Source organism: Orussus abietinus, unplaced genomic scaffold (genome assembly GCF_000612105.2).
Source record: "Orussus abietinus isolate OABI.00-Male unplaced genomic scaffold, Oabi_2.0 scaffold199, whole genome shotgun sequence".
Taxonomy (NCBI): domain Eukaryota; kingdom Metazoa; phylum Arthropoda; class Insecta; order Hymenoptera; family Orussidae; genus Orussus; species Orussus abietinus.
Genome location: NW_019394470.1, coordinates 138,923 through 165,085, shown reverse-complemented (window position 1 = coordinate 165,085; position 26,163 = coordinate 138,923). Strand labels below are relative to the sequence as shown.

Genomic DNA, 26,163 nt, shown 5'->3' with positions numbered 1-26,163 from the left:
TTCTCTTAAATTCTCAATGTTCCCGGTAACTTACGGTATGTTTCACAGTTACCTTCTCCAATTTAATGTTACCGAGAATTTTCGAACTCTACCCTGCGAGCATTCCAGTTTGCTACATAGTTTAGTGGAGATTGCTCACGGACACGATCACGCGAGTGGGTCCTGTGCTGCCGTCGGTGGAGATTCCGTGCGGCTCGTGCACTCAGAATGATAGTGCCACCTGGCAGTGCTCGGGAGCGGCTTATCCTCACGAAACAGTAGCGTTACGTTGCATGGATAATCCTCCAGTAGTTACGCACAGTACATCGGAAATAGCCAATCAGAGACGATATCGGTTCTACACGTACATGAAGAAACGCCGCGATGCGTCGACGTATGGAAAGGTGAACGAATCGAAAGTTCTTCAACTCTAATGTCAGTTGGAAGACGAGTTTAACCTTCTCCGAGATCTTTTTTTTCCGGTTCGCGAACCACGTAAGTTGAATCCTTTGAACCAAAATAATAATCCGGGAACATCCGAAAAGTAAGGGACTCTTGTGGCACGTCTTTATCGAGGTTTTCCTTTTTATTGTCCCGTGTGCAGATTTCTGTAAATAGTTTTATGTGATGTGTGTCTCGAAACGGTGAATAACTTAAGCGGTCGTGGGATTCATTGTCACGTTTGTCAATTTCTTCATTTGAACTCGATTGTGTGGTAACAATTCTGTGTAATCGGACAAATTATCAGGAGGGGAGGAATTGTTAGTCTTATGAAGTATTGTTACGGTAGTTTGAGCTCGAGTTCTGTTCTTTATATCCCATTGTCGAGTTTTTATAGGTTATGTTAGCGGAAAAGTGTTTACCACTGTAACGGTCTGACATACTCTGTAAATTTTTTCTTATTCTCTCGTCAAGCTATTTCAGAAGTATTGAACGGTTTTCTTAGTAGTAACGTTTACACAATTTGCAAGTTTTGTTTAATCAAATTGTATTGTTATGTTAACAGATTATGTTGTAAGATTTGTTTAAGTGATTTTTGTTTGGTTTCAGTAATTCACCAAGATGGTGAAGATTATGAAAGCTGGAAAGGTCGTACTGGTCCTCAGTGGCCGGTACGCAGGGCGAAAAGCCATAGTCATGCGTAACTATGACGACGGCACAACGGAAAAGCAGTACGGCCATGCAATGGTTGCCGGAATTGACCGGTATCCTCGGAAAGTGCACAAGAGGATGGGCAAAGGAAAACTGCATAAACGATCTAAAATTAAACCTTTCATTAAAGTGAGTTCTATTGTACATTGTATATGTTCATCTATTCATAGACGTTTGTTGTAACTGTCCTTTGTTTCAATAGGTGCTAAACTATAATCACTTGATGCCAACAAGATACAACGTTGATATACCATTGGATAAAGTAGCACCCAAGGATCTGAAGGATCCCATGAAGCGTAAGAAGGTTCGCTTCCAGACCCGCGTTAAATTCGAAGAAAGGTAAATAGTTTAATATGTCAATAAATGATTGTTCCACCATTGAGAATCTTAAAAGTATATTAAAAAAAAAAAATTGTTTCAGGTACAAAATGGGGAAAAATAAATGGTTCTTCCAGAAATTGCGGTTCTAACTCGTTTTAAATAAATCATTGTAAAAAAGTCGCAAGTATTGAACTGTTTTAATATCCTACTACATCCTTATAATTACATATTTATCTGAATTCTATAAGACGAAAATTTCCTAAAATGTGGTTGGACAGCATTTTAAAAAACTGGAAAGGTATAACTATCTGTCAATTTGTACTTAGTTATTCTTCATATTGATGAAGTACGTTTTTTATTAGTATGTATACAAAAGCAGTTGTTCATGGAGAAAGTTTGAGTGGATTACGTACAAGACATTTTCCATAGCCAGCACTTTAATATTGTTAGAGAATGACACCATACATTAAACACAAGTTCAGAAGCATCATTTGACGAAAGTATACAAAGTGGGAGTGGCTTGCATCGATAAATATTGAAGCGTAAAATTTAAATAGTGCAACGAATTCATTTGAAAGATGATATCACTTGCTGAGTTTTTCTATACGTTCGTCCAGGGAAACAAGATTAGTTTTAATAGTTTCCAAGTTTAAAGCAAAACCCTCTTGCACTTCTTTTAAACGAGCTCCATTATTTTCCAACCCTGCAGATATTTGCGTTTGTAGATCTTCCAACTGTTTTAACGATTTACTGAACTGGGCAGCTGCAAAATGATTTTTTTAATTAACTGTCAATATACAGTCTAAGACGAAATCGACACTAAAGTAAAATACAGTGTACATACCTTGTTGATGTACAGTGTTTAGCGACAGCATCCTGTTAACAGTTTGCGGGAGAACTTGTGCTATATCTTCTGTATTTTTAACTGCCTTATATATTTCTGCCACCTGATATCCAAGTGAGAATTAATTAATAATTATTTCAGCAGTACTCTGTGGTTAAGATAAAGTGAAACCCTCTTGAAATCGGTTGATACGAATAAGACACTTTTTTTTTAAGAATATTGGACCGAACTGTTCAAAACTTTGACACATGACTAGTGAACACTTAAGAATTATCCTGACATTTAAAAAATTGGATTTTTGAGAAAAATTCTTGATTTAGCCTAGACCAGAATCAAAATAACGTCGAGCTCTCGTATTTCGATCGATATACAATTACTTAAGGCTCTGATATGAGAAACGAAAGTGCTAGGATGAATGTACAATAATATAGGACACTCTAATAATCAAGAAACTCGCATTCGACTGAAGTAAAGCCAAAAAAAGTGGCTTTAGTCGTTTCTGAGCTAAAAACATTAGGTATTGTACTAAATAGCGTACTCTATATGCCATTTACGTACAATAATTATAATGAAATCGAAGTAAAACTCCAGAAATCCCCAGGATTCGTGGTTTCTGCCTTAACTGCCCGCTGTGTGACACCCTGAGCCATCTGAAATTTTCTCTCCGAGACCTTGTGTTACCTTCGTTGTAGCACGGAAGCGTACTAGACACTTTTTTGTCTTTATCCCGTTCAAATGCAAGTTTCTCGTTTACCAGAGTGTTCTAAATCGTTGTACACTTGTCCTGACACTTTCGTTTCTCACGTTAGAGCCTTCAATAATTATATATTTATCGAAATACGAAAGCTTGACGCCATTTTGGTTCTGGTCTAGGCTAAGTCAAAAATTCTTTTCGGAAGTGTAAATTTTGAAAGTGTTACAATAATTCTTAAGTGCTCCGAAGTCATGTGTCAAAGTTTCGAACAGTTCGGTTCAATACCCTTAAAAAATAGTGTCTAATTTGAATCAACCGATTTGAATAAGGTTCTACTTTACCTTAAGGAAAATTGTATACCTTTTGATCCCGTTCTGAGTCCTGAACCGAAGCAGATTTCTTTTGGGCGATGCTATCCATTTTGTGGCTTAGCAAAGCTAATCTACTCTCCATCGCGTCTATTTGATTGGCATCTAAAAGCGAAGCTTTTGCTCCCAGCTGTTGCACCACTTCTATTAGTCCTTGGCTTTTAAATGTCTAAAATAAAGAATTCACCATTAACATGAAAAAAATATGCCCGATACTTTATCGTTGGACGACAATATACTATTGCTTCGAACTGTTATCAGGGAATTCGGAAGAGTTTCACGCCAAATACATTTACTTATACATACGTACGTACATGCAAATGCCCCTAAGTTCTTAACGTCAAATGTTGCATTTTAAACTCGCAAGATCATTAAGATAGAATAGTACATCATTTTCTGTGTACGTTTTCACACCTACGAAAGCTTGGAGTTTGGAAACATTTTTGAGTACGAAAGCTTGGAGTTTGGAAACTCCAAGCTTTCGCACCCAAAAATGTTCGTACAGGATGTACTTTGAATAATTTGGATGGACAAAATTATAGTCTTCCGAAAATATAATTTTCCCTGTGGAGCCAGATTTTTTAATTATTTGTCAAAAAAACTATACATAATTAGTAAAAATTCATACTAACAGGCCACGAATCACCATGGCTAACATGACCTGTGTCTTGTTCAATATTTACAGTACTGTTTTACAGAACACTAATAAAAATAAAAAATAGAGCCACACAGGGAAAGTTGTACACTTATCAACGTCACACTCTATCATTAGGAATAGCTGTTGAATAGCCACATTTGACATTTTTAGGTACAAATATGCGAAGCTGTCGAGGCCTCCTCGCATATAACTTGAGCAAATTCCCGCTATGAGCGCTAGTTGTCCGTCGTGACGTCATGTGATGTAGATCATAGCATACAGGATGGCGTGAGCATCTATTGTTGCCACTCTGTCCGTGTATTAGAAAGAGATAGAAACATGTTAGTGTCATTCTCTTTCTCTCTTTCTATCAGACAGACATTCTCTTTATTGTTGGCAATAATAGATGCTCAGTCTATACTATATGTCTACAGTGTAGATAGAGTTCGAAAATTCTCGGTTACGTAACAAATGTTACCTTCAAGATGAAAATGATTATTAATAATTTCTGCAGTTTCACATTATTTCGATTAATAAAGGCTTAAGAAAGAAAATCTTCAGATACAAGTTGTAGTCCTCGATAAAATCAATTTTTTTTTCAAAACCGTTTCTTTTCATGAAACATTAGATATATTTCTGAACTATAAAAGTATGATTAATTGCGGGAGATCTTTGTGGTAAATACGGGAGAACCGGAGGGGGACAGGTGGTGAATGTGTTATGTTAGATTAGGTTATACATCTCGGGAGGGGGGCAAAGCCTTCCCAGCCACACATAAAATAATTGGAATAGTATAGATTAATTATATGAACCAGTTCTGTATTTCAGAAAGGTATCTTATTTTTCTCGAAAAACAACGGTTTTCGAAAAAAATGTAAAGAACAAAAGATGTATTTTTCAAAAGCCACAAGTTGTATCTAGAACTTTTCTCTATTAAGTCTAATAATGTTAAAATTTGCAAAAATTGTTAATAATCTTTTTCAACTAGAACAAATGTTAACATTTGCGCCAATTTTCACTATCATATTCTTAATCAGCAGATTAAGGGGATGTGAAAGTGGCATCCAAAAGCTCAATCGTTCATAAAACTTTTCTACAAACTGGGTGTCTCAAATCGTTTCATACTTTAAAACGTGAATATGGAGACCCTAAAGTAGGTCGTGAAACTCACGAAATTTCATTTTTTATAAACTATTTCTGAAATACCTAGAAACAAATTTGAAAAGAATTGAAATTTCATGAGTTTCAGGACCTTCCTTACAGTCTCCCTATTCACGTTGTAAAGTTTCAAACTATTCGGTTAATCGAATTGAGAGAAAAGTTATATAAACAAAACCTCTTCGACGCCACTTTCACATCGCCTTAAAGTATATGGGTTTACGAAGTTTCAAAGTAGTCGGAGGTATGCGCTTTCAGGAATTTTATCCTTGACTTCTTATGTTCCCATAAGTTCTTTTTCTAAGTATGAAATTTTTATTGACACCCGGCTTTTGAAAACTAACGCTCGATATTACTGGAATAGGACTGTTTAAGGGGATGTGGAAGTGGCATCCGAAAGCTCAATCGTTCATAAAACTTTTCTCCGAAGTGTCTCAAATCGTTTCATACTTCAAAACGTGAATATGGAGACCCTAAGGTAGGTCCTGAAACTCACGAAATTCCATTTTTTATAAACTATTTCTGAAATACCTATAAACAAATTTGAAAAGAATTGAAATGACATGAGTTTCAGGACCTTCCTTATAGTCTCCCTATTCACGTTGTAAGGTTTCAAACTATTCGGTAAATCGAGTTGGGAGAAAAGTTTTATAAACAAAACCTCTTCGACCCCACTTTCACATCCCCTTAATATCAAAATTGCGTTGCCATGACTACCATGGCACAGCAATGGCGCTTATTACGTCACAAGTGTTGTTACTGCTCGCCGTTACGTGGCAGCACGGTCAACTTGATCTTTTTTGAATCGCATTGTTCCCCATTAACCGTTTGAGCCCCAAACGATCTTAGACCATACAAAAGAATTCAGAAGTCTCCATAGAAGCCCAGAAGGATACGGACGTTCGATGCTCGATAAATAGTACGTTAGCCAACGGATGGCAGCGCTGTAAGCATCTCTCCATCTCTCTTCATATTATGGCGATATATAGCGAATTGCATTCTTCCTTTATCTTACACACAATACTCGCCTTTCTATGTGCGTCTTACTTCCTCCCATATGTGAGATATCGTTGGCTACACATGCGATCTCTCTTTTACCCTCACTTCTGGTTTGTTAGCCAACGTTTAGAGCATCAAGCGCTAAAACAGGATCAAGGCTTCTATGGGACTTCTGAATTCTTTGACCATATATATCTAAAGCTCGCATTGAACCTCCCGCTCCCAGATTTTCAGTCAGCAGATTGGCTTTAATTGTGGGGGTAAGTTGCCGGCGAAAGTGATACATTCGTTTACCCCTTTCACTGCAAGGCGGTCTACATACATATGTGATCTAAAATCTGATTGGGTCCGAGTGCCATCGGTTCACGTGGTAGTCGAGTTTAAGGTGAAGTGAAAAACGTCGAGGAACTCGATCGACGTCGATAAAGAAGATTTTTCTAAATGCCTACGTTGCCGACGTTTGTTTTTATATTGACAGCTGGGTCGAATTATATTGTGTATTGTACCGAATGGCATATTCCACCTGTCGTTTTCGTACAATAATTATGAAGAAATCGAAGTAAAACTCCAGAAATCCTCTGGATTCATGCTTTCTGGGGCCCTAATTGACTGCAGAGGGACCCCCTGCGCCATCTGTGATTTCCAGGTCAATTCAATTTTCACGCCAAGACCTCGTATTCCCATCGTCTTAGCATAGAAGCGCATACAACACTTTTTTTACCTTTATCTCGTTCAAATGCGAGTTTATCGATTACCAGAGTGTTCTAAATTATCGCAAAATTGTCCTGACCCTTTCGATTCTCATATCAGAGCCTTCGATAATTGTATATTGATCAAAATATGAGAGCTCGACGCCATTTTGGTTCTGGTCTAGACTGAGTTAAAAAATTTGGTTGAAAAATCCAAATTTTTAATGTGTCAGGACAATTTTTAGCTGATCAGGAGTCAAAGTTTCAGACAGTTTGGTCTAATACCCTTAAAAGAAAGTGTTGTATTCGAATAGACTGATTTGAAGGATGTTTCACTTCACCTTAAGGATCCTGTAAAGCCAAGTTTATCATAACGAATTTTGATGTTAAAAACGAGTAGATCGCGTGAAATTCTCAATGGGTATTTGACCACATTTTTCAAGTTTTTCTTGAAATGTGGATGCCGTAGTGATCAGATGTGTAAAATGTGTCAACTGGTCCGTGTTTACGTTGCCATCATGTGCGTCGAATTATTATATCTAAATGCTAATTTTTCAAACGACCCCATTTTTGGAGAATATCTCGTTTCATAGTGCACGATCCGTCAAATCGACCGGTTAACACGTTTCGTTAATACCTAGTTTCTCTATATCATGGTCTTCGTTGACAAATATTATTCGCTTCAAAGAATACCAATGCGGAAATTTACGTTATTTCCTTGCCTTCGATATTGAAATTCAATATGAACAATCTGTCATTACTGGATCCTTACGCGTTGTATAAAAATCGTTTTAAGCTGATATCACCGGTAAGACAGCTTACATTGGTGGTTATAAAACCAATGTAAGGTGAGACGTGAAATATCTTAAATGATATGCATTAACTTTGAACCGTTATCAAGAAACTCGGTAGAGTTTCACACTAAATACATTTGCATATACATACATACGTATGCGCGAATGCCACGTCTCACATGTTAACACTTTACCGATCGGAAGCCTATTAATCGGTTTTGCGATACCCGTGATCACCATTTACTTCCAAATTCACCGTTGGTAAAGTGTTAAACTCGTAAGATCGATATTAAACAATTTTTTTGCATGTTTTATGTTACCTGTGTGAATTTAGCAAGCTTCTCGTTATTAACACCAATAACATTTTCAAGGCGACCTAGCCTCTGCTCCAGCTGTGCGATCCTGGCTACTTCTTGCATTCTTGCTTTCTCAGGCAAATACATCATTTGATATTTAAGTATCCCAGGCTCCGTTGATTCTACTTTAGCATCTGTACTTTGACTTATACTCGCCTCGACGCCCTCGTTTACTTTACCACCAGTTTTAAAAGATTCTATTAATGCAACCAAGTGTCTGAAATCATTTTCAACGTTTAAACCAACATGGCAAATAATAATACAAGCATTAGCAAGACCTACTTGAATTGCGTTCCTTGTGAATTGGAGACAGAATCGACAAGTCCAGTGCTCAGACATTGTTCGAGTTTCATGTGATCTAATTGCTTGCCAATTTGTTCAACTTTAGCCATTAACTCGGCGGTACTTTTAGCTTCTTCCTCGTCGTCAACCAAATCCTGAAAGGTTCACCTACTTGTAAGTATATTAAACTTCAAGAAAAATAAGCAATCTCGATTACCTTCAATCCATTGGTCTCTTCGCATAAAGCCTTAAGTTCACTTTGAAGCCTTTGATATTTTTGAATGGGTGTTTCCGTCTCACCTTCTCCTGGTACTTCCCATTCTCCAAAGCTGAAGATACAGAATCAAATTATAAATACTTAGACCTTCCTTATTTTCATGGCTAAGTAGATAAGTAATGGGAATCGGTCTTACGCAGCATTATAGCCCGTTCGTGGCTTGTAAGAAATTCTATCAGAAAAATCAACTTCCTTCCCAACGACTCTTTTTCCTTTGAATTTACTAAATGCTTCTGCAGCATTGATTTGTAATTTATCTATAGAATCGTTCTCATCCTAAATTGAAGAACATTTGCCACATTACAAGTTATTCAAGCTGGACATTCATATTGGACAGTGTACCTCAGGATAACCTCGAAGTTGATCGGACTCCGGAAGATCAGCTGTTTCGTAGACATCGGCTTGATCGTAGGCCTACAAAACGTTGCAATTATTAATATTGCAAACTAACAATGAACACTGTCAGTACGAACAATGTACAGGTACTAACAATTCCAGGAAGGTCAGCATATTTAGGATCAGCCATCGCAGACATCGAGAGAACGATCCGAGGAATGCGGGACTGATTAAACAATGTGTAACGGTAAAAAAATTACTTCATCAGGTTTTTGACAAGTATCACACGACCGCACCGATCATGGAGACACCTGGAGACACCAAATCTTTTACTACATTTGACTGCGTCTTCATCGTCCTTCTTAACCCAATCAAGTCCGAACTTAGTAAATCCGAGTTTTAGTGGCGGTCGAGACCACTGAAATATATAGTAAACCGGGCGTCTATTACGTAAAGCAAATTTAGAGAAAATGGGAAAAATGGGTAGCTCACGGTATTACGAACGTTTTTAGTGGTGAAAATGCGACACTATTCATGTGAACTGGCTCGACACAAATTTTTAAGTGAAATAGTGAAGCGTTCAAGGAAAGATAGAAAAATAAACGCCGTGAACGCCATCTTCCACGTTTTTTACTTTATGCGTTGGCGACCCTGACTGGTAGGGACATTTATTGCTGTCAGGTTTCATTTTTCCTTGCTTTTGCGTGATTTTGCGTGTGTATCTTTTGAGTGTCACAGGTGACCGCATTTGATTTCAAATTTTGCCGGCCTCTCCTGTTAAAATATTTCACCAGCAAGTTTATCAATTAACTAGTATATTCATTATCATCGAATACCATCAGTCCGATGGAGGAGCCAAAGGTATAGCAATGAAATCGTCTTTAGAGGCAATTTTAAAAGACATAACTATTCGTAATACAGTAAGTAATATCATTCTAAATTGTTACTTTCCAGAAAAGGAATAGTAGTTGGTTGAAATCGTCATTTGATTTTGGCCCATCTAAAAAACCACTTTCTCATAGACATGCCAAACCGCCAGGAAATAGTAATAGTTTTGAGGAGTCCGTGCACGTAATCGGTCACCAGCAACATACAAAGAATGTCACTTGCTTGAATACATTGTTATTAGCATGCGAACCGCAGAAAGCATTGGATTTGGCTATTAGTAGGCAAAAGCAAAATGAACTTAAAACTTGGCTGCAAACTAAGTCCCGGGAATATAAACCATGCATTCTTATTATTTCTGGTCCATCCGGATGTGGGAAGACTATGGGTTTTAAAATTCTTGCAAAAGAAAACGGTTACGATATCGTAGAGTGGGTTAATCCAGTTGACCAGCTGATGGCCGAAGATTGTAAGTCATATAAATTGTATCCTTTATAATATTAGGTCTACCGGAAAGTTTATTCCGTTTGTGTTGAAACTTGAGACGGCATTATCGGACAGAACTTTCTGGTAGACCTAATACTTGTACTAAATAATATTATTTATGTTAATAAGATAGGGTAATGCGTCAGGCAGACAAATTTGAAGACTTTTTGATTCGCGCCACTCGATACAACTCTGTATTTGGCAACAGTACCAGGCGCGTTCTGTTAATTAAAGATTTTCCAAATGTTTTTACCGAGGACAAGGAAAGCTTCTATGCTATTCTAGAGTATGTAAGTCAGTCTTTTACATTTCGATCTCCGCTTGTTCAATTTCTGTATTATATTGATTGAAATTCCTTGTAGAAAATATTATCAATTGGGCAAAGAACCTCTTGTGCTGATTTGCACGGATTCTAAGAACTATGGAATATTGCAAATTTTGTTTCCTCCACATGTGATGCTCAGATTTCACATCGATCACATAAGGTAATCCAAAGAATAGGTGCAATAATCTAAGATATTAAATAAAATGGAACAATTTTATTACATGTCTGTTTTGCAGCATTAATCCAGTTACTCAAGCCTCTATGAAGAATGTTATGAAGCGCGTTTCAACCATTTTAGCTTCCAAAGCCAGCCACATTCTCAACGTGACTCAGGAAACAGTCAACGAAGTATTAGCCAGCGGAATTGGGGATGTGCGAAATATTCTGCTGAGATTTATTTTTTCTTCTATCAGAGGTCAGTTGCATTTATTTGCAAATTATAAATTGAAATCTATTATTTTACAATTGTTTAGTTTCCCAAAGCCCATCTAACAATCAATGTACAAACCGAGCAAATTGTGTGAGTCTTCTTCATGGAATCGGGCAGGTAATATATCCTAAAAGTAAGTTGATGATTGCTATAATAAATGACCAGCGCATAAAAATCATTTATTTTCCATTAATTTCCTTTTCACAGGAGTTGTCCAGAATGAATCGTGGACATTTGTACATACACCAGAGGAAATTGCACAATCGTTCGCGCCGCAATCAGGACAGTTCTACCGGTTTCTTCATGAAAATTATCTGAACACCATGACAGTCATGGAAAAGGTTGAACTAGCATCGGAAGTAATCAGCATGGCAGACTGCATGTTATCCGAGTGGCGTGTAGGTTGAATAATGAATTAATATCCAATGCAATATTGTGCAAATCGAGTGGGACAAGATTATATATTAGAATGAAACAATTGAATTATAGTCAATACTTATTTTTTATTATAAAATAAACCTTAAAATATAAAGTAATCACATTATTCTACAAATTTAAATACAATCTCAATTAGTAGTATCGGCAGAATTACTAGCTTTAGTGCTGGAAGAATTACCTTCATTTCTTTGTATCTGCGTCTCAGATATTTGTATATTTGAAGACTATCAATTTCAAAACTGCAGAATGAACAGCTGTTACTTTATTCTTTTCTTGTGACTTTAATTATGCAATCTGTCTGAAGTAATCAAAGTGTCTTGGGACATTTAATACGGTATCTGTAAAGATATAAGCGTTTTTTAAATATGGATTTTATTGCACTCAAAATTGTATTGATCTACCAAACTCTAATATTATAAAAAGTATAAAATTATGACGTATGAAGATATACAAACCTTTGGCACTCTAAAGAAGTTAATATATTTAACTAAATTTGGGTTATTTTATCAATACACTTCGGTACGATTTTATTAAATATACACGAGTTAGCAAATCTTTCCACATACGAAAATATCAATAGCATATCTTGACGTAAAATATCGATGGTAATCAAATTGTGGCAGATGAATGCTTTTACAACACGACCTTTATAATTGAACGGCTAGGATTGACCATCGCTTTTGAAATAAGGTGATGATTAGTTTGTCGAGTGATTAACATTAGAGACAAACTGTATTTCTAAGAATTTGTTAGGTTCTCAGCACCGTTTTTAAAAGATTAAAACGGAATGTTTAAATTGTTTTTTACTCTTGTCGCACTAGATTCACAAAATATTACATTGTCCGATGTATGGTCCTTCTAATAAATAAAATGCCTTTTATAAATCAATTCAATAAGTGAAATGAAATCATAGAACAATTAAATGCATTTCATGTCTCCAAAATAGGCCTGCGTGTACTATAATATGTGAAATATTTCCTTGGTTTACGTTACAGGATTTCAACTTAATGACAGTAGCACTCACTTTCTGCATTCGTGGAATAATGCTCGCGAATGATGTACCAAATACTGGATGGAAACCTGTACGAAAACCACAGTATGATGATAGAAATGTGTACGTACTAAACTTCTTTTGTACATTGAACCTAGAACTAATGGTATTCCACTTGTTTAGTAAAATACAAAGGTGAGGACTAGGGTTGTAACAAATATTTCGTTTCATTTTCATCTTATGCAAAAGTTTCGCATCATTTAAACTGTTGCATTCGTTTTCGTTTTTACGATACGATTTTTCGCTTTCGCTTTTCTGTTTGCTTCTGATAAATGTACTTTCATTATAACCTTAGTGATAACCTTCCACCAGTGAAACAATAATGTTACAAACATTGCAGTGAAAGGTGCTGAGAAATGTAATTGATGATGATAAAATAAAATTCATCCATATCGTTATCGGCGATAATACCATTCTGGATATTCAAGTGGTAATATAAGCCGATGGGCTTCGTTACCGACATTTATATTTATACTGACGTCTGTTAAGCTCTATGTTGAGAATTACACGAAATTAAATACTCTACGTCATTTCAGTAAAATGATTATAAAGGGATAGAAGTAAAATAAATTCCTTGGATTCATGATTTTTGATGCTCTAATCGACCAACGGCGCCATCTATCACGTTTAGTTGCAACTAAATTTTTGCTCTAAGAGCACGCATTGCTCACGGAATAAGTCAGCATTTTCTTACAATCGTTCGTGAAAGTATTTACCATATTTTCCTATATGATTCTGTAATATTCGATTTCTGAAATATTCTCCATCGCTTGATATGGGTCCTGAAAGTCTTCATTTGTGATTGTAAGCTTTCAAAATACGCAAAACAGAAAAAATACAGACGGCATCTTATTCGGTCTAGTCCATGATAAATAAAAGCATTTTTTGAATTAAAAAAATTTAATTTCACGAAGTTCGGGACCTACCTTAGTTCCAGGATCCTACCCCAGTTCATACAGATTTTTTTTCGCATATGAATAGATTCGCATGAAAAATGTCTTATTGATGCTAAATCGCGTCATTGATCAACGTTTGAAAGTCTTATATGAATATCATCTTCACAGCGTAAACTTTTTTTTATAGACGAAGAGACCTTGCTGAAGCGGAAGTAAAATGGTACCAATCTATTATTTCTTCGGCAACAATGGATGTTGAGGAATCTCCCAATTTGATGCTTGAATCTGTTATCGTGTAACTCATTGTATCGTAAGTTATATCACAGAAATAAAATTATTATATTCGTAGGCTTCAAAGAATTCTATTTTAGGTGTTTAATTGTGAATTATTTAAAATTTGTTATTTATTCACATAACTTATGTACGTACAGAGATCTCTTGTTTCAATATCCTTTCTATTAAATGGTAAGCGAAAACAATAAGGAAAAATCGTTTGCAGGCAGTGGCTCCATCTGCAAGTCAATCGGGTAAAAAAACTAAAACTTCAGTCTTTCCTTGAGTCTTCGACAGAATTTCACTTGTACGACTAATCTCTTTTGAGTAATCGTGGTTCGATGAGCTGCGTGGTATAAAACGTAACAGTTTCTATTTCGTTGCCTGGTTGCAAGTCATCTGGAAGAGCAAACTTTCCTTTCGGAGTTTCCAATTCACTTTTACCCTCTACAAGAAGTTTAATATCTGCACTTATTCTACTTAAACAATGCTGCAAAATACTATAATTGCTGGAACTTACTTAATATTTGAAACGTGCAACTTGATCTAGTCGGGTGAAAGTCTGTCACTTTGCCAATGACGAAGTTAGAGCATTGAGGCGTATAGTCGTTTCCCATTTTCAAAATCTACAAAAAAAAAGCTTCTGGATAAACTTTGAAGTTTCAACACTTTCTCACTGAACACCAAATCTAACAGTTACGTAACTTAAAACTAACAAATAATATAACGTTTGTTACAATGTAATAACCTAACAGTTATGTAACATAGAGTTAACTAGTTACATAACATTTATTACAATGTAGTAATTTAACAGTTTTGTAACATGGAGCTAACAGGTTACATAACATTCGCTACTATCATATCTATATAAATGAAGCGTAACTTTGTTACTCTCATCTTACATTATGTTACCGTCCTGATATTACTGTATATATACAGCACATATTTCTAACAAAACAGAACTACATCCGTGCTAACTGTCATCTATTTTATTACATCATCGTCATCGTCATTGTCATAATTCATCGTCAAATATCATAAGATTAATTTATGTCATATTTTGTCTACTACTCCTATGAAAAAATTTGATTTGAATTCGTACGCGCATATACATTATCAGTAATTGTTTGCTAGTCGAATGAAATCAGTCTTTAAGTAAAATCAGACAGTTCATCATTACATAATTTCATTGAAAGTCTGATTTGTCATTTAATATCTAACTATTGTCAAGTACCAAAAAAATAATTAAAAATGAAAAATGATATAATTTTGGATAAAATTGCATCATCTTTTTTATTAAATGTATGAAAAATTAATATTATATTAAGGTAACTGAAATTATAACATTAATATAACATGTTACATAACATGTTGCCTTACCTAGTGGGAAATAATAACTAACATCTAACTTCCATGTTAGTTTTAGGCTACATAACGTGTTAATTTCGAAAACGTAACATTTACTCAATAGTTATATAACAGTGTTCACTGGGTTTTAAGTGAAACTTCTCATGGCACGGTGGTTCATGCCAGTTCGCGTGTCTAAAAGAGTTTCGTTTTGAAAGATAAAACGTTTTTCTTTTTGTTTTTTTAACAGTTAATTACTATTTATATTCATCCTTGTGTTTCAGTCTTGTCACAATTTACGTAAATTTTATTTTCACAGAGTTTGTTACCGTTTATATTCATCTTTGTCTGTTGGTATTGAGACAATTTCGGTAAGCGTTTTTATTATTACGTTATTATCTCGGTTAATTATTGACATTTAATTTTGAATGAAAATAATAAAAATAAAAAATCGAAGTAATTATGCCTAGTACCGAATGCATATTTCCTGAAGGAACAATTAAGAGTAATCAATAATGTATAAGAATTCTCCTCACCTTGGAAGTTTCACTTTCAACGCGTGTAGCCCGGCAACTCATTGATTTATTTTCAATTTACTGTGTGAATTTCTCTCCTTAAGGTGAAGTGAAACACGTCGAGGAACTTGGTCGATGTCGATAAAGAATATTTTTCTAAATGCCTACGTTGCCGACGTTCGTTTTTATATCGACAGCTGTGTCGAATTATATTGAGTATTGTACCAAATGGCATTCTCCACAGTACAGTAATTATAAAGAAATCGAAGTAAAACTCCAGAAATCCTCTGGATTCATACGTTCTGGGGTCCTAATTGACTGCAGAGGGACCCCTGCGCCATCTGTGATTTCCAGGTCAATTAAATCTTCACTCCGAGACCTCGTATTCCCATCGTTTTGGCATAGAAGCGCATACAACACTTTTTTTGCCTTTATCCCGTTCAAATGCGAGTTTATCGATTACCAGAGTGTTCTAAATTGTTGTAAAATTGTCCTGACCCTTTCGATTCTCATATCAAAGCCTTCGATAATAGTATATCGATCGAAATATGAGAGCTCGACGCCATTTTGTTTCTGGTCTGGGCTGAGTTAAAAAATTTTTTTGAAAATTCCAAATTTTCAATGTGTCAGGACAATTCTTTGACGATCACAAGACATGTATCAAAGTTTCGGACAGTTTGGTCCAATACCCTTAAAAAAAAGTGTTGTATTCAAATCGACTGATTTGAAGGGTGTTTCACTTCACCTTAATATACTAAAACCCATTACAAACTACAACTGATGTTTCAAAGTTACCCGTATTCTTTAAGGTGATATGAAAGAGTCAGCCTATATATATATCTGAGAAGTCAAATCGTTGGTGAAAGTATTCTACAAATTGAGTGTCCGGATTCGTTCCAAATTTTACCACGCGAATATAGAGGCCCTAAAGGTAGGGCCTAAAACTCACGAAATTTCATACATCAAAAATTTATTTACTTATCATGGACTTAGAACCAACATGGCGTGGTCCGTGCACGTTTTCGATGTTTTACGCTTCTTGGAGGCTTAGATTCGAAAATGAAAAGTTTCAGGACCTGGCTCGTATCATTTAGAATACCGTAGAAATGGAATATTACAGAATCAAATGGAAAAATATGGAAAATACTTCCACGAAGGATTGCAAGAGAAAAGGCTTATCTCGTGGCTGACACGTTTTTAGACTAAAAATTTAGTTGCAGCTTAACGTCACAGATGGCGATGTTGGTCCTAAACAGTCGTTTGAATAATGAATTCTCGGGATTTCGACAGTTTTACATCGATCTCTTCATCATTACTTCACCGAAATGACATATGGAACGCTTCAGTTTGTACAATTATCAACGTAGACTGTAAAATATTTCAATGTAAATATAAATGTCGGTAACGCGACGCGCCAGCTTATGTTACCGGTTCAATATGCAAAATGATGTTCCCACCAAAAAGGGTGTAAATGAATTTTAATTTATCGACCTTGATTAAATTTCTCAGCGTCTTTCATTATCAACTTAACAGTACGTACAGATAGTTCATATTAAGGTGATGTGAAACATGTCAAGAAATTTAATCGACGTCGATAAAAAAGTCTTCGAAATATTCGTGTTGCCGACGTTCGTATTTATTTTGACAGCTTTTTCGAATTACATTGGGTTTTGTACTAAATGGCATACTCCATATATCGTTCCCTTACAATGATTATAAAGGAATCGAAGTAAAACTCCAGAAACCCCCCTTGATTCATGGTTTTTGATGACCTTATTGACTGCAGAGTGCCGTTCTGCGCCATCTGTGATTTCAGTGCTAACTAAACTTTCTCTCTGAGACCTCGTGTTACCATTGTTTCAGCATAGAAGCGCATAAGACATTTTTTGTGCCTTTTTCCCGTTCAAGTGCGAGTTTTTCGATTACTATTAATTGATGACTGATTAATTATCCGGACACTTTTATTTCTCATATCAAAGCCTTCGATAATTGTATATCAATCGAAATACGAGAGCTCGACGCCATGTTGGTTCTGAGCTACGCTAAATCAAGAATTTTGTTCAAAAATCCAAATTTTGAAAGTGTCGAGATAATTCTTAGGTGCTCACGAGTCATGTGTCAAAGTTTCAGACAGTTCGGTCCAGTACCCTTAAGGTCGCTCACCACTCTAGCGATTTTGCAGAGCCTCACGGGGACAACGATTCCGAACGTATTTCTAAACCGATCGAGCTTAACGAGTGCTCATATCGAAGATGAAACGTTGATCCGTGTTTATATGGGAGCGATTTTCGATAAGTGGTCATTTTCATATAAAAAAGTGCAACGACATAATTTCAATGCCCTTTTAACTAGGAAGGAGATGCTCGATCGAAAATCGCTCCCATATAAACACACGTCAACATTTTATCTTTAAAACGAGCACCCGTTGAGCTCGATCGGTTGAGAAATACGCTCAAAATCGTTGTCCCCGTGGAGCACCTTTTTCAGGATTTTCGAGTTTCTCGCGAGGAATTTGGGCATTCCTTGGCAACCGTTGCCGACTCTAGGCGGAGCGTGCAACTGGCGTGTGCGGGCGGCCGGGGGTCACCCACGTTTCGGCGCCTAGTCCAGAGGCGTCTAGCCGTTGTGTGAGTCCTATCGTGCAAAATACGCACACATTTTTCGCCCGTTGCTAAACACCGCCCATTGTGCGTCGCGTCTCCCTCATCCGAGCGAGAAAGTACGTTTTGATTACCTCCCACCGAATTCGATGCTAATGCCATCTAGCGGTGGAAGTCATCGTCCCCACTTTGGTGGTGAACGCCGTTAAAAAAAAGTGTCTTATTCGAGTAACTGATTTGACGAAGGTTTCATTTCACCTTATATTACAATGGGGATTGTCACGATTCGTAACGTTTCTTTGATGCCTATTTAAACAACACAATATTCTGTATAAACTGCTTTTACTTTACCTTAAATGAAATGATATCGTTAAGTTGTGGTATTGATTTCATAATGGGATAAGACTGTGGATTCACCGAGGAGATATCAACATCTTTTACAGGGATATTGTTCGTTAATTCCATTTCCTTCACCCCACTATCCTGTGACGGCCCATTCGATGTGTCTTTACTTTTCACATCTTTTTTATCACTCTTACTGGTAAACGTAAGTGGCTGAGAACTTTTCTGAAGAGATAACAGCACGGAGAGGTCCTTGGAGCTTGCCGAACCGTTTTCACAAATGCTAGATCGTTCACTTAAAGTCCTTATCTTCTCGCTGGGACCCATATCTTCGTCGTTTGCAGACGTTCCATTTTCAGATACATCATTGTCAAAACGCGTGTGCTTTCCTGACGGAATAACAACCGAATCTATGATGGTCGGCTTCTTTAATTGTTGTTGGAGTAAGCTTGATAACGGAGGCTCTGAAGTGTTATTGCTTGTTTTCTTGCGTTGAGATCTGCGCGTTCTTTTTCGTTTTCGTTGTACGTCTACCTTGTTAACGATATTAACATCTTCTATTACGCAATCGTCATCAGTTTTTGACTCCACGGTGCTAGACTGCATTGACTCACCTGAAAATATAGAGATTAGAACTTATTAAAGTGAAACTTTCTTTGACACGGTAGTACGTATTGGTTTCGCATGTTACAAAAGGAAAGCGATTCGCAATGTGAAATGCTTCTTTTTTTACAGTTAAGAGGATATGAAAGGCGCTAAGAAATTTAATCGACGTCGATAAAATAATATTCATCTATACCCTTCTTGGTGGTAATGCCGTTTTGAATACTCAAGTGGTAACCTAAGCTGACGCGTCCCATTACCGACATTTATATTTACGTTGAAGTCTTTTACAGTCTACGTTGAGAATTATACGACCGATGGGTTCTATATGTCATTTCGGTAAAATAATGATAAAAAAAAATCGATGTAAAACTGCCGAAATCCCATAAATTCATGACTGTTTATATTTTGACGAACCAACGTCGCCATCTGTGACGTTTAGCTGCAACTAAATGTTTGCTCTAAAAACACGCGTTAGCCGCAGGACTAGCCAGCACTCTCTTGCAATCGTTGGTGAAAGTATTTACCACATTTTCCCATCTAACTCTGTAATATTCCATTTGTACGGTATTCTAAACTGTTCGAACTAGGGGTCCTAAAACTCTCCATTTTCGATTCTAAGCCTCCAAGAAGCGTAAAACATCGAAAGCGTACACGGGCCACGCCATGTTGGTTCTAAGTCCATGATAAGTAAATAAATTTTTGATGAAGTATGAAATTTCGTGAGGTTTAGGCCCTACCTTTAGGGCCTCCATATTCGCGTGGTAAAATTTGAAACGAATCGGTACACCCAATTCGGACAATACTTTCATCAACGATTTGACTTCTCAGATATATATAGGCTGACTCTTGCATCTCCATTTAAAGTGAAGTGAAACACGTCGAGGAACTTAATCGACGTCGATAAAGAAGATTTTCCTAAATGCCTACGTTGCCGACGTTCGTATTTATATTGACTGCTGGGTCGAATTATATTGGATATTGTACTAAATGACATACTCCATATGTCGTTTTTGGACAATAATTATAAAGAAATCGAAGTAAAACTCCAGAAATCCTCTGGATTCATGCTTTCTGGGGCCCTAATTTACTGCAGAGGGACCCCCTACGCCATCTGTGATTTCCAGGACAATTAAATTTTCACTCCGAGACCTCGTATTCCCATCGTTTTGGCATACAAGCGCATGCTTGCTTACATACCAAGCCTGTGACGTCATCCATTCCGTACGTGTTTCTATATATATATAGTATATGACGCGTCGTATAGCAACGTAACGATGTAGCACTATCCATACTAACTCGAGCGAGCCTGTATCAGTCTTCTTCCCTAGCTGGGCGAATGTTACTACTGAGTAGTCTTTTGTGTCGACATTCACGCATATATTGGTGAATATATCAGTCTGTATACACATATGCAATGGAAACTATAAATGAAAGTGAAGAAGGAAACAAATCCGATAAGTTGCGAAAGTGGACCTTTCAATTTGGGAATAGAAGCTCCATCTTTATCTAATGCAAATGAATCCACGCATGCCTTATTTTGTGATTTCTGCTTTGTCTTCATTTAGAAGTTAGGAAATCATACTAAGTTCTTTCCTAGAAAAGTTCGCTTCTTCATTGCAGTGATTACAAAACTGTTGTTTGGTAGTGTGTGATGTGACACGGACACCTGCTAGAAAGATGTAAATAGTCTTGCACTAAAGATTGCTAGAACGGTACGGTACTAAACTGAGTTGAATTGATACAGAATAGATTGGATGTGTGTAAATCGACCTTCAACTAGATGCTTATTATCTGGCTTGTGAATTGTGAACTGTACACCTTGCCGACTGATGTATCCAGACTGCCAGCGATTTTTATTCGGAATATGATAGATAAGTGCGACCAAGCATAAACACATTGCAATTACTTTTATGTTACCTAAATTTTCAATTACCCAGGCAATCATTCCATGCCATTACCCTGGATAATCGAGAGTGCACTCTACTGTAGAAAACGGTATTTTAGTATAGTAAATAAATGAAAGCATGCTTACATTTTTCAGGTACAACGTCTTGTTCTTCCTTTGCCTTTTCTGGTACATAAGATTTAATGATCTGAGTTTCGCTGGGTCTTAATAGTTCAACCTCAATACTCCTTTGCGAAGAATTCCCGCAAGGAGTAAATCTATCTGAAACATGACTCCAATGCCCAGTGCCTGGCAAAACACTATAAAAGAGGCTGTGATTACTTGACGATAAATAAAAGCAGTACCTTATTGCAATTTTACAGGATATATATTAACCGTTTGACTGCTACGTCGCACAAAAGCACTGCATTCATTTGTCTCGAAAATCACGACGCAGCACTTTTGTGCTGCGAGTTCCAGTGTTTCTTTGTTGCTCCGTAGTTTTCGTGCGTTCTTGCAAAAATTGCTTAGCAGTCAATCGGTTAAGTTCATTAATTTTGACATGTTGAATTATTGCATGACAATAGCTTACTCGCCATTTGTTTCAACAATCAACATGTCAAAGCATTCATTATGTTTATAGATTTAAGGTATACTAACACTAGTACATCGGTTTCCTTTATTATACGAATGTCCTCAACAGGTGGTAAATACTCATTACCATTTATTAAGAGGTGGAACGGTTCTTTAATACCGAACACTTGGGCAACATGCTTTTCCAAATCTCTGATTTGTGGTCTCTCAAATTGAACAATATATACCCAACTGTGACGCCTCGAATCGTGATAAAGGCTAGATAGATCGATTTTCACCCGAAAACTGTTCCAGCTCATTGTCGTCAATTAATACTAACAATTAAATATCGATTCTTACTCTTTTGTTACATACTAATTAAAATGTCAAATTCATTGGACAGACTGTATTTGATTAGAAGCGAAAAAGCGCGAGAAAATGACATCTCCATCACACTTCTAAATCCGGGATTTATCGAGTCCGGATTCAGTAAATCTCATGTCTCCATCGTGTTAATTACGCAGATTCAATCCTGAGGGTCTATTACGTAAAGCAAATTTAGCGAAAATGTGAAAAATGAGTAACTGACGGTATTACGGAACGCTTTTGGTGGTGAAAATGCGACACCATTCATGTGAACTGGGTCGGCACAAATTTTTAAGCGAAATAGTGAAGCGTATAAAAAAAGATAGAAAATTAAGCGCCGTGAACGCCATCTTCTACGGATTGTGACTAGAGTTCGAAAATTCTCGGTAACATTAAATTGCAGAAGGTAACTGTGAAACATATCGTAAGTTACCGGGAACATTGAGAATTTAAGAGAACGTTAATTTTGTTATTTATACTTTAGGTTTCTTCGTTTAAATAACTTTTTTTTTTCAATCAACTTCAAAGTTCAAGCTATAGAGTAATAATTACTATTAGAAAATATTGATTATAGGGTCGTATTTACCTCTAGCTAAGAATATTCACGTATCTACAACTTCACGGAAAATTCCATGCGATTTGTTTCAAATGAACTAATATTTCATTCTGCGACGAAGCGAATGGAAGGTTTTGATTGGCTACGGAGAACGTACAACGGAAATTCCCGTCTACGATGTTTCTCTATAGCTAATCGAAACCTCTCGTTCGATCTGTTGAAAAATTCAAATTCTCATAATTTCTCGATAAAAAAGGCTTTGGAGAAATTACCGATAAGTTACCGGGAATTTCTCTTCGTTTCTGACGTAACTTACTGGATTTAGAACTCTATTATGCACTACTGCAGCTTCGGTTAGAGTAAACCTTTTTCGGGAACTAAATTATTTGGGGGGCTATTCAAATTCCTTTATTAAACGAAGGGATATTTTCGGGATTTAAAAAGTACTTGCAATGATTAAAATAGGCGTTACTTAAACTGCCACACACAAATGTAAGAAAACAGTATATTAAACATAAAAGAAGTAACAAAAGTATCAGTGGTGCAACGTCTGTTTTAAATCACTGTAAGAACTGAAATACTTACATTAAATATCAGTTAAAAAGTAAAATATTTATTAAGGTAAAAATATTAATTATTATGAATGTATAAATATTTTTCGTTATACAAATTCTATACCAATTTTATTTTTGTTATAATTAGTTTCAATGATTAAATGCGATTTATAGATCGCATTTAATCCATTTAATTATTACAATTATTATAGTAAGAAACTCCAAACTGTTCTTGATTAACACTTTTACTCACAAATTCACGATCGCGATTTAATACCCGACGCAATCGAAACATGTAAAAAAATATTGCCACTAATCGAGGTTAAGTTCACTTTGGTTCATTTGTCCCGACTATTTTTATGCGCATCTACGCTGCGCCTTCTGGAGTCTCTTGCTATTGGTTAGAATATTTTTTTTCTCTGTTGTTCTCTTTCTATTAGAGTGAGAAGTCACGACACTAGCGCAGTCTTTGCTTGGAGTATGTGAACTAACTTCCGCGTTACACTCCTCCCATAAGGAGTGTCACCCCCCTGACCCCGAGTGTATACTGGACTCCGTCGATGGTTTCCTCCTGTCCGCACTGCCCTCTCCGGCCGCGCAGCGTGTACATGAACAGATGTACGTAATGGAATATTTAAATTTTTTCCTCTGACGTTACAAAATATTGTCTCCGCATTGAAATTGGGTTTCCGATGCATTTAATTTGAATTCCATACCATCTATAAAAATAAAAGTAATTTACACAAGTACTTACCCACTGAACACCAAACCTAACAGTCACATAACTTGAAACTAACAAATAACATAACGTTTGTTACAATGTAATAACCTAACAGTTACATAACATAGAGCTAAATAGTTACATGACATTTGTTACAATATAGTAACTTAACAGTTATCTAACATGGAGCTAACAGGTTACATAACATTCGCTACTATCATATCTATATAAATGAAGCGTAACTTTGTTACTCTCATCTTACATTATGTTACTGTCCTGATATTACTGTGTATATGCAGCACATATTTGTAACAAAACAGAACTGCATTGGTGCTGTCATCTATTTTAGTACATCATCGTCATTGTCATAATTCATCGTTAAAATTCATAAGATTAATGTATATCATATTTTATTTACTACTCGTATGAAAAATGTGATTTTAATTCGTACGCGCATATACATTATCAGTAATTGTTTGCTAGTCGAATGAAATCATAATAGTTTTTAAGTAAAATCAGATAGTTTATCATTTACATAATTTCGTTGAAAGTCTGACTTGTAATTTAATATCTAACTATTGTCAAGTACCAAAAAATAATAAAAAATAAAAAATTATATAATTTTGGATAAAATTGCGTCATCTTTTTTATTAAATGTATGAAACATTACTATTATTTTAAGGTAACTGAAATTATAACATTAATACAACATGTTACATAAGATGTTACCTTACCAATGAACAAATAACATGTTACCTTACCATGTGAAATAATAACTAACATCTAACTTCCATGTTACTTTTATGCTACATAACATGTTAGTTTCAAAAACGTAACATTTACCCAACAGTTATATAGCAGTGTTCACTGGGTACTTGGTCTTAGTTTTCCTCGCACCCTACTAATCGTTCCATTATCTTGTAATTATAGAAGTCGTAAATTTCTTCTTTCCCGAATTTCATGTATTGAAAGCCAATAAGAGTCAGGATATTAGTGCAGCAGAACGAAACACAATTTTAACTACAACAGTGAAAATTTATAATTTATTTAATTTCAACACCTCAGTTATGCAGTAATACATAATTCCTGTAAATTGTTTCGAAGATTACATACAAAATTAAGACGTTAAATCGTTCTATACATGAAGTAGATGAATTAATTATTATTTCTATTTATATCACATTAAAATGTTGGTACAAATTTTGTATTTTCCTATTTGTTGGTCTTTTCAGTTTTTAAATTTGTCGCCAGATTCATGGGCTACACTTTTATAACATTTTGCACTTGCTTAGAATCGAGGGTAGAAAGTGTAGAGAAAGTGTACCCTCGGTGTACATGAATCCCTTTCGTATATTCCGTTGCCAATGTATGATAGATCGCTATTCATACTTGCCAATGTACTCGCAAAAAGAACAGCAACGTCTTGCGTCACTTCCGACAACACAAGCGCTAAAGTGAAGACTTTTCGTTAAAATGTAGAAAGTGTAGACAAAGTGTACAAACATACAGATAGATGATTGCCGAGGAGAAACTGAGGTGCCGATAGCTGGTAGTAATCTGACGAATAAAATTAATAAATGTAAAAGGTTCACTTACCGCCTCCGAACCGTCCCGAGTTGTGACTGCATAAATCTGCCACGTCACAATACATAAAGGGTTTGAAGTATAATTACAACATCCCCTGGATTTATGACTTTTTATACTTTAATTGCCTACAGGGCGTCACCCTACAACATCGGTCGAATTCAGTGTTACGTCCTAGGACAAAATATCAATGAAAAAATAAACGGAAATTGGAGAACAGAACACCTGGAGACGAGTAAGCATCCGCATAACTTAAGGTGAAGTGAAACATGTCGAGGAACTTGGTCGACGTCGATAAAGATTTTTCTAAATGCCTACGTTGCCGACGTTCGTTTTTGTATCGACAGCTGTGTCGAATTATATTGGGTATTGTACCAAATGGCATTCTCCACAGTACAGTAATTATAAAGAAATCGAAGTAGAACTCCAGAAATCCTCTGGATTCATGCTTTCTGGGGCCCTAACTGACTGCAGAGGGACCCCCTGCGCCATCTGTGATTTCCAGGTCAATTAAATCTTCACTGCGAGACCTCGATTTACCATCGTTTTGGCATAGAAGCGCATACAACACTTTTTTTGCCTTTATCCCGTTCAAATGCGAGTTTATCGATTACCAGAGTGTTCTAAATTGTTGTAAAATTGTCCTGACCCTTTCGATTCTCATATCAGAGCTTTCGATAATAGTATATCGATCGAAATATGAGAGCTCGACGCCATTTTGGTTCTGATCTGGGCTGAATTAAAAAATTTTGTCCCAATATCCAAATTTTGAATGTGTCAGGACAATTCTTAGATGATCAGGAGTGATGTGTCAAAGTTTCGGACAGTTTGGTCTAATACCCTT

The 26,163-nt window shown here is 36.2% G+C and overlaps 4 protein-coding genes across 5 annotated transcripts; 2 read left to right on the top strand and 2 right to left on the bottom strand.

Moving 5' to 3' along the window:
- Positions 1–395: 395 nt before the first annotated feature.
- LOC105694400 (60S ribosomal protein L27) lies at positions 396–1,639 on the top strand. Of its 2 annotated transcripts, none has more exons than XM_012415035.2 (4): positions 396–474; positions 1,030–1,260; positions 1,334–1,470; positions 1,553–1,639. In XM_012415035.2, exons 2-4 carry the CDS (start codon positions 1,042–1,044, stop codon positions 1,599–1,601), a joined length of 405 nt encoding a protein of 134 aa, XP_012270458.1. In that variant the 5' UTR covers positions 396–474; positions 1,030–1,041; the 3' UTR covers positions 1,602–1,639. The 2 variants fall into 2 exon arrangements, with proteins under 2 accessions (XP_012270458.1, XP_012270457.1); XM_012415034.2 differs by having other exon boundaries at positions 467–523.
- Positions 1,640–1,871: 232 nt separating this feature from the next.
- On the bottom strand, positions 1,872–9,291 carry LOC105694399 (dynactin subunit 2). The gene is made up of 9 exons (XM_012415032.2): positions 9,041–9,291; positions 8,893–8,964; positions 8,687–8,826; positions 8,491–8,602; positions 8,274–8,428; positions 7,956–8,208; positions 3,351–3,527; positions 2,297–2,399; positions 1,872–2,215 (listed from the first exon to the last, which is right to left on the bottom strand). The coding sequence occupies exons 1-9, from the start codon at positions 9,083–9,085 to the stop codon at positions 2,037–2,039; spliced, it is 1,236 nt and encodes a 411-aa protein (XP_012270455.1). The 5' UTR covers positions 9,086–9,291; the 3' UTR covers positions 1,872–2,036.
- A 312-nt stretch (positions 9,292–9,603) lies between these two features.
- LOC105694395 (cell cycle checkpoint protein RAD17) lies at positions 9,604–13,758 on the top strand. The gene is made up of 9 exons (XM_012415027.2): positions 9,604–9,747; positions 9,841–10,240; positions 10,387–10,543; positions 10,620–10,742; positions 10,819–10,997; positions 11,056–11,145; positions 11,220–11,410; positions 12,446–12,564; positions 13,585–13,758. The coding sequence occupies exons 1-9, from the start codon at positions 9,733–9,735 to the stop codon at positions 13,694–13,696; spliced, it is 1,386 nt and encodes a 461-aa protein (XP_012270450.1). The 5' UTR covers positions 9,604–9,732; the 3' UTR covers positions 13,697–13,758.
- A 13-nt stretch (positions 13,759–13,771) lies between these two features.
- Positions 13,772–21,989, bottom strand: LOC105694396. The gene is made up of 5 exons (XM_012415029.1): positions 21,626–21,989; positions 21,113–21,285; positions 18,484–19,088; positions 14,191–14,296; positions 13,772–14,117 (listed from the first exon to the last, which is right to left on the bottom strand). Exons 1-5 carry the CDS (start codon positions 21,856–21,858, stop codon positions 13,984–13,986), a joined length of 1,251 nt encoding a protein of 416 aa, XP_012270452.1. The 5' UTR covers positions 21,859–21,989; the 3' UTR covers positions 13,772–13,983.
- Positions 21,990–26,163: the final 4,174 nt, after the last annotated feature.

What these genes read in the sequence shown, in the direction of transcription:
- LOC105694396 (XM_012415029.1), bottom strand. Translation starts at nt 21,858, where the DNA reads ATGAGCTGGAACAGTTTTCGGGTGAAAATCGATCTATCTAGCCTTTAT. An exon ending in AAGGAAACCGATGTACTAGT is followed by an intron (nt 21,286 to 21,625) that starts GTTAGTATACCT and finishes CCTCTTTTATAG; the next exon opens with TGTTTTGCCAGGCACTGGGC. An exon ending in ACGATATCATTTCATTTAAG is followed by an intron (nt 14,297 to 18,483) that starts GTAAAGTAAAAG and finishes TTTTTTTTGTAG; the next exon opens with ATTTTGAAAATGGGAAACGA.
- LOC105694395 (XM_012415027.2), top strand. An exon ending in CCAGCTGATGGCCGAAGATT is followed by an intron (nt 10,241 to 10,386) that starts GTAAGTCATATA and finishes TATGTTAATAAG; the next exon opens with ATAGGGTAATGCGTCAGGCA. An exon ending in GCATGTTATCCGAGTGGCGT is followed by an intron (nt 11,411 to 12,445) that starts GTAGGTTGAATA and finishes TTTACGTTACAG; the next exon opens with GATTTCAACTTAATGACAGT.
- LOC105694400 (XM_012415035.2), top strand. Translation starts at nt 1,042, where the DNA reads ATGGTGAAGATTATGAAAGCTGGAAAGGTCGTACTGGTCCTCAGTGGC. An exon ending in AAATTAAACCTTTCATTAAA is followed by an intron (nt 1,261 to 1,333) that starts GTGAGTTCTATT and finishes TTGTTTCAATAG; the next exon opens with GTGCTAAACTATAATCACTT. An exon ending in CGCGTTAAATTCGAAGAAAG is followed by an intron (nt 1,471 to 1,552) that starts GTAAATAGTTTA and finishes AAATTGTTTCAG; the next exon opens with GTACAAAATGGGGAAAAATA.
- LOC105694399 (XM_012415032.2), bottom strand. Translation starts at nt 9,085, where the DNA reads ATGTCTGCGATGGCTGATCCTAAATATGCTGACCTTCCTGGAATT. An exon ending in AAGAGACCAATGGATTGAAG is followed by an intron (nt 8,429 to 8,490) that starts GTAATCGAGATT and finishes TGAACCTTTCAG; the next exon opens with GATTTGGTTGACGACGAGGA. An exon ending in AGCTTGCTAAATTCACACAG is followed by an intron (nt 3,528 to 7,955) that starts GTAACATAAAAC and finishes TCTTTATTTTAG; the next exon opens with ACATTTAAAAGCCAAGGACT.